Raw genomic sequence first — 7,404 nt, 5'->3', positions numbered from 1 at the left:
CTATGATGCACGCCATCAACTAAAGTTGACCAAAATGCGTAAAAAAAACACACTTAAAACAGTTTGTAGAGTGAAAATTCCAGGCAGCTCTAAAAGAAGTACATCGACTATTTTACCACAGCTACGACTTTATGCACAGCCACATGTCTCAGAAATGCTTCAATGTGATAAAACATGATGAGAGTAGGCAGAGTGTGCCTGAATTGATGGCCACTCGTTGACGAGGCTCCACTCTGAAAAACAGCTCAGTCAAAAAAGGTGCATTTTCTCAGTGGGTTCATGGGCGAGCCAGGCACGCAGCGGAAAGCATCCGCGAACTGGCGGGAGTTTGAGAAAGCCTTGTTGCAGTCTCCGCGAAGGAATGCCGCTGTGCGGTTCAAGCGACACAGCGTGAAGCAGGCGCTTATGAAGAAGACCTGCTGCTCGCTGAAGGCGCCCGTGGTGCGCCACGCTTTTCCATTGGTAGCGGCGCTGCTCAGGGCTATCTCGAAGGACTCGTGCGCCACCTCGAGCGCCGGGATCTCCGGAAAGGGCGACGCGTAGGTGGGCGCCAGGCAGCTGTGCTTTCGAGCGACGCCTTTCTCCCAGTTCGACGAGGCCCACTTGGCCGCCACGTCGCCGTGCGGATCCACCTTCATCCCGGTACGATCCAGGGCCCGCACGACCTCCCGCGCGTACGAGAACATGAGGCCACCGTACAGCATCGCTGGGGTTGCGTGCAACGCGTACAAAGGCGCCGACAGTGCCGCTACGGACAGGACGACTGCGTTGCGGAGGTAGTCGTAGCGGACCAGAGGAGGGGAGGATGCGGCGGGAAGCTTCGTCATGGGCGTGCCGTAGTAGGACTTGTCCCGCAAGGCACGGACGTGCTCGTGCGCGTCCCGCCAGAACTCAATGACGGTGCTCGAGTTCGACGCGAAATCCGCATAGAGGTAAGAGAGGCCGCTCGCAGTCAGCATGTCGGAGGGTGGCCACAGGAAAGTCTGGAGTTGCTGCAGCTTGACAGTTGCCATGTACTTGGACAAGTTGTCACTCCAAGACACGTTGGCGATCTTCTGAATGGTCACTCGTCTTACCCTGTCAAAATGGCCTTCGACCACTCTCTTCTGGTCGGCCGCCAACAGCGGCTGCAGGTACAGCGCGGCTACGAGCACGCGGTAGGCTGCCTCTGCCTGAGTGACGCAGAAGACTTGTCGCTGCTTGGCTGCCCTCTCGTCATCGATGTCTGGCAAGTTTAATTCTACATCTCCAAATGGGGCGAATACTTGAACAAAAAACCAAGCCAGGTGGTGCAGCAGCTCTGCTTTGGTGTACTTTGCGAACAACTTGTTGACCGCCTCGAGAAGTGCAATGTCGCTGACCCCTACATGGTCGGGCAACAGATGGACGTTAGTTTCGAACGCTTCAGTCCACTCGCTGGCCGGAATTTTGCTTGTGTACTTCTCGATGTCTTGAAGCATGAACCGAATAGGTAGTTTGCTCAACCGCTCGAATGCACTGGACAATGTCATGACTACGTCCTGCTCTATGTCTGCGATTCTCCTAATTTCGCTGGCGGCGCTCTCGGGTTGACCTCCGGACCCAGCAAACGCCGCGTAGAAACCGTTCCAGTACTCGAAGTACCGGTCGGATGGAACGATATCCCTTAGGGGTTTACCCCACAGCATGAAGAAATTGCCGGGAGCGAGTACGATACCCATAGTGCCCCTGGAATTGCGAAGCATCCGTACATCGAACCAAAGGTCTACTGCCCAGTTCAAAGCGAAGTCAAGAAGAACACCCAGTGGAGAGGCATCTGGAAGGGGCTTGTCGGGCCATGGTATCTTCCGTTCTCTCATGAACGCCTTAAGCATGCGCAAAGGAGCGCCTTGAGGCTCGCTGGCGGTGGTCATGCAAGCGCTGAACATGGCTTGTAGCTTAAGGGTCGTAGGTATGAGTTGTGATCCTTTTGTCAAGGTGCTGAGAAAGTTTTTGAACCTGCGAACAAAGCAATTAGTCGTCACTCACCCATCGCTCCCATCGCTTCAAAAAGCCTCTCAGCTCATTCCTTTCTACAAACAAAGTTGCGCCAATAAAAATAATGGTCCAGGCCATCTTAGAGGGCCTAAGGGAGTTGAAGAGCCTGTAAATTCACGCCAATACGCGCTTAACAATTTTTTTCATGAAGACCATTTGATGTATTTGCGCGAAAGCTATTTTCCTCCCCCCTCCCCCTTCCTCCGACGAAACATTCACCGTCGTCAGCAGCCTGACTTAGGTGTTTTTACACCCATAACTGCGTTGGAGAGGTCCAGCACCTGACCTCAACATCATGAGGATGAGGTGAGGCTGAGTGAGGTCGCTAGTGCCCTCTGGAAAAATGAGGGGGGGGGGGGGGTGCGGCTAGGGAAACAACCTCAAATGAAAGGTTGAGGTTGGCGCTCTCTGCCGTCGTACTGTGTGTCGATGAAAATGCGCCTTCACCAACTGACTGGTAAGAATGCTATCCAGATAGGCCTCGACAGTAAGTCAAGTGGGCCAGTGTGTGGACAACCTCGAGAATGTACACTTTGTGACATTGCGATCCAAGTGGACTTGCGCCACATGGGCCTTGTTTGTTAGTGAGGGGCCCTGTCGAAAATATGCCATCCTGGTCACGTCACGCGGGTCGACTTAGCAGTACAGGCTGTCTTGGACGATTCGATACAGCTATTTCTGGGACTAATTCCCACAAAGAGGCGGCCGAAAGTTTGCAGTTTTACCTCGTTCTCTTCTTAGCCACGCAAGAAAGATAATGGTTTGACAACCGGCGGCCGCCTTCCTGGCACATAGTGCTAGCTTCCCTCTTTCAAAGTCACGGAGTCAAAGTACTCCACAGCTAAGCTTGTCCAGCAGTTGCGTCAAGACGTCTTTCAAAATCGTGCGGAAGGAAGCAACAAGTTATCTCCTGAAGGTGCGTTTCTGAGGACGGCAATATCTAGTCGAGAGTTTTTGTGGCAGCATACTGCCTTCATCGCGCACGAGTGCCTGCGGTGTACTAAGTTTAAAGGAGTTTTCATCTCGAGTCGCAGTTTAAATAAACGGAACCATGGAGCGTAATGACGCAGACGCCCAGAACGAAGATCACGTCAAGGGTCCTGTGCGGCCGGTCGTCCGCAGGTGGCCCGAAAGTTAAAGGCGTTTGTTAAAACATTCGATGAGTGATCATCGCACTGTCGAAAATGTTGTTAATCAAGCTATAGCAGCTAACACTGTTAAAAATATTAGCCACTGCGCGCAGGATGCCCGCACACGCTGCGTTCTCACCAGTTATTCAAGATGTTGTTGGTCAAGGCCGAGGCGTGGTGGTAGAACTCCGAGGCCGGCTTCCAGCGGGAGCAAACGTAGGCGTCAAAGTCCACGCAGGGGTCGACCCCCCTATCTATTTGGGCCTCAATGAGGCGCACATGCGCCAAGCACGCGTCGCTGTGGCAGAAGGGGTCCGACCGGGCCTCGTACGGCATCCACGCCCGCACCACGAACGCCACCACCAGCGTGGCGATGCAGACGAAGGCGCCCAGGGCGAAGACCATCTCCAGAGTCCTGCGCGGCCGGTCGTCCCCATCTTTCGAACGCGTCGGTCGCGGCGGTGTGGAGGCAGGGGCCTGGGCAGTTGCGCGTAAGTGCGCATTCAGGCTCAGCAACAACGCTGGAGGGCATAGACGTGATGGCAACAGAATCCGATCCGGCTCAGCAGCACGACCCTCGTTCCGCGATTGAAGAGAGCTGTGCAGCTTGTCGTGAGGAATATGCATGCGCTCGAACAGGCAGATAGAATCAAAGCGCAGGGCTTGTACTGACGTACGTGAAACTACTTAACGTCCCACATGAGTAGTACTGACGCATATGCGTTTTGCGGAGTTTGATGACCAGAAGCTTCATCTAATAGGCAATGAGTGAGGCCATAATGGAAGGCTCCGGACTGAGTTCGACCTGCGGGAGTTCTTTAACGTGCACTAGCATCGCACAGAGCAAGGAACTTTCGCGTTTTGACCCCACTGAAATGCAGCCGTGATTCCATCTCCACTCTGCTACCGAGGCGAGTCAAATAAGTGCTACTGCGACAGAAAGTGAGTCGCTGCTGCATGAACAAAGAAGGCAGCATCCAGAAACGGGCCAGCGAATATCAATTAAGAGATGCCTGATAACTGGGGCTCGTTGCCTTTTAAGAAAAACAGGTTCACTTGCCAGAGGACGCACTTCTGGCGGCGTTGCAGGAGAACAAGCCAACATGCAACTTTCTGAGCTAACCGGCTGCCTGCCGGAAGAAAAGAGACAAAAACGTCCACTTAGTTCTCAGCCGCTCTCTCCGCGAGAAAATAACTGTGATGCCAGCTCAGTTGTTGCTCCCTCTCAGGCTGCCGACTTCTTTGTGCTCAGTGTTTAACGCAAAAGAAATATGCTGCCAGAGATAGATGCGCAACGCGGTGATTGCTTGGACATGTTTGGTGTGTTGGCTCAGCGCTCGGCAGCGGTGAGGCGCGGTAACTACGATGATGTAAGCGAACGTATTGAAAAAAAGGGGGGGGGGGGGGGGGAAGAGAGTGTTTTTTTTTGTTGCGAAAGCAACACTACATGAGCCGCCGAGCCATTTCGCGGAGCTGACGAAAGGCCATGCTGCGCATGCGCTAGGAGCAGTGACGTCACACGGCGCACAGCTGGGCACGCCGCCGGCGTCGCTGCGCGAGTGACTCAGAGGTGCCGCCGCCGCGCTCGCCAGTTGCTCATGCGCAGTAGCGCCGCAGCGTGCCGGGGCCGCTGCCGCGCGCACTCCATCGCCTCTCTCTCCTCGTTTCTTTCGCAATCCTCCAGGTTTAACCAAAGCTAGACCACTGCCACTTTTTCTTCAGACCTTCGGACGGATTTCTTGCGTAATCGACGTAGTTTGCGCTTGACTTGATTGACAGTCGTTGCGCTGTGACCTGGAAGCAGCACTCCGGGCCACCGGTAAGGCGAGAATCAAAAGTATAACGTTCACTGACTCGAATAGGACTATATTCCGTACGATACACAATACGGTGTATCTTACTCGGCATTCTCAATAAAATGTTGTGTATAAAAGCTAATGTACTCTCATAGAGTGATCAATTCGTGTTGACCGCTCGGCTAAACTGCATATCAGAGCTGCCTCAGCCACTTTCTTAATCGTCAGCGTACCCGCTTCGTTGGCCTTGTAAATCAGTTAGCGGTGCTATAAGTGGACTCGATGCGTTTTTTTTTTCAGGAAGTGCAATCAAAGCCTCGTGAATTCAGAGGAGTGGCATTCAGGGCGCCCTTTTCGGCTGCAATGTCAGGGATGGAATATTTTTCAGGGAGGTTTTCTGTGTCAAAAAAATTCCTTGCGGAATTTCTTGCGGGCCGTCAGAAGACAACATGGTATACAGGGTGTTGACATAACATAACAGTTATTTTTTCACCCTGGCAGCCAACGACAGGAACTAAGTCTCAATCTACGCTGCGCACTAGAGTCTTTCATTCAGAATATATCGCATTCATCCATCGTGTAACCCCGCGTCAGGGGCATTTCAGTAATAAATAGACGGGAAAAATATGCGCATCGCTACTGCCATGCGCCATAAACTGAAGCCGGCTATTTCTACTCACCACGCACTCGGCCACGGTGCGCGACTGCCTGGACATTGGCCTCCTGGATGCTCGGGAACCGCCGGCGTCAGCTGCGAGAAGTTTGCGGTCAGGACGTTCAGCACGAGCAAAAACCTCTGCCGCAACGTTCCAGGTTCGGCTTCCTGAGAATCATAACTAGAGGCTTCGGTCACTAAGCTACGGCGCCACTAAGCTATACAGCGGCAGATCGGCAATCCGGGAAAGAGAAAAAGAGAGAGCTTCTGGCGAAAATTTATTCCACGCGAAAGCTCAAATAAAGATCGCATGAAGCAAAATGGGTAATGCGTGCATGAAATTGGTGCATACCTTTAAAGTAACTGAAAACAGTGAGATAACGCTTTTTTGTGTTACTTTTCGTACGTATTGTCGTCGGTCAACACAACATACTCTTGGCAGTTAGCACCCATCTGCCTTTTTTCGTGCCTCGCTTTTGTCCCCCATAACAAACCAGCTAGCCAAGACAGACGTATTAATCCTCAATGTACAATTCCTTACTGCAGCGTCTTCGCACGCGGCCGCATAAAAACCGCCTTAACGTTTAGCCCTCAGCACTCAGTTTCAAAGAACGCCCGTGCGGAACCAGCGCGATCCGTGAGAGATCAGGCCCGCTTACCATCAGCGCGGTGCCCAAAGTCTGCGGCTGCATCTTCCTCGCGCTCGTGCCCCAGCCGTGGTGGCCCGTAGTACCTGGTCAGGCGCACCGGCGTCATGCCGGACGCGCCACCGACCACGGACGTCGCGCTTCGCCGCATGGCTGCCTCCTCGTCCATCATGGGGCTGGGCGGCCGGTTGCTGTGCTTCCCGAGTCGCGAGATGAGCGAACTCGCCGTCGAACGCGCCGCCGACTGCCTGCTGTCGGCCCATGGGTGCATCTGCGGAGGTGGAGGGGGCGGAGGGGGCGGGGGCGGCGGAAGCAGCTCGCGACTGGTCCGCATTTCGCTCAGTCTGTCTTCTGCAGCGAGGGTTCTGGGAAGCCGGCCGCGCCTCTGGGACCTGGTCGAACGTCTTGAGTACTGGGATGGCTCCCGGGAGCCCTGAGCCGCCATCTTCCGCTAGCCGGTCCTGTAACCGCTCCTGAACGCTGTTCAGCTTCAGCGGCTGTCGCTATGTTGGCGAGGCGCGCGGGACACGGGCTCGCGGATCTCGTCCTGCGCGTAGCTCGAGGCAGCAGTGAAGACGAAGCAGGAATCATATGTGCCATTCTTAAGAGGGTGAAGAAGAAGAAGAAGGTGACGGAGCTTTCTGCCTATTATTATTATTTTTTTTTCATCCTCTCCCTGCCCTTCTTGTGGTAGACTCCCCCGGTGGTCCTCTCCCGTGTGCTTTTCTTTTGCCTTCACTATGTACAGGTGAATACCAACCTTTACCTCCCGATTCTTGGCCGATCCCCCAGTGTGGGTATGTGCCATTCTATCAAAGGCTACAACAACAACAACATAAATTGAACGATGAAGGAGAAGTAGCTGTCAAAGGAAGGAGAGAAAAAAAAGTGAAGCCACGTTTACTAAAACCACTGCCCAAACAAACGTGTCTAGATGAAAAAGGATGGAAATTTAGCGAAGAAGCTGCATTGTGCTTCAACAAGCGTGAAAACAGTACATACATGTGCGGTGCATTGCAGGGTAGTCGACACTAAAGGACTGAGTGCCCACCGGTTGCGCTTTTCGGCCCTGCTTCCGTAAACTGATACAGACAACGGCATTTTCGATGGAGTGGTCTGCGCGCAAAGTTATACGCGCTGAACGAAGCAAGGGCCGCAAG

General features: G+C 53.6%; 1 protein-coding gene across 1 annotated transcript; it reads right to left on the bottom strand.

Moving 5' to 3' along the window:
• Positions 1–245: 245 nt before the first annotated feature.
• LOC149353750 (endothelin-converting enzyme 1-like) lies at positions 246–6,689 on the bottom strand. Its single transcript, XM_089577398.1, has 4 exons — positions 6,257–6,689; positions 5,623–5,765; positions 3,286–3,623; positions 246–1,977 (listed from the first exon to the last, which is right to left on the bottom strand). Exons 1-4 carry the CDS (start codon positions 6,687–6,689, stop codon positions 246–248), a joined length of 2,646 nt encoding a protein of 881 aa, XP_089433524.1.
• Positions 6,690–7,404: the final 715 nt, after the last annotated feature.

This window comes from Amblyomma mixtum, chromosome 3 (genome assembly GCF_055824585.1).
Source record: "Amblyomma mixtum isolate Tamu chromosome 3, ASM5582458v1, whole genome shotgun sequence".
NCBI classification, from domain to species: domain Eukaryota; kingdom Metazoa; phylum Arthropoda; class Arachnida; order Ixodida; family Ixodidae; genus Amblyomma; species Amblyomma mixtum.
Note: the sequence above shows the minus strand (reverse complement) of the source record. Positions and strands in the feature narration are given on the sequence as shown.

Bases quoted from the DNA above. Each gene is read 5' to 3' on its own strand.
- LOC149353750 (XM_089577398.1), bottom strand. From the start codon at position 6,689: ATGGCGGCTCAGGGCTCCCGGGAGCCATCCCAGTACTCAAGACGTTCG. The intron at 5,766-6,256 runs GTAAGCGGGCCT...TATGATTCTCAG, and splicing joins CTTTGGGCACCGCGCTGATG to GAAGCCGAACCTGGAACGTT. The intron at 3,624-5,622 runs GTGAGTAGAAAT...GCAACTGCCCAG, and splicing joins GCACCGTGGCCGAGTGCGTG to GCCCCTGCCTCCACACCGCC.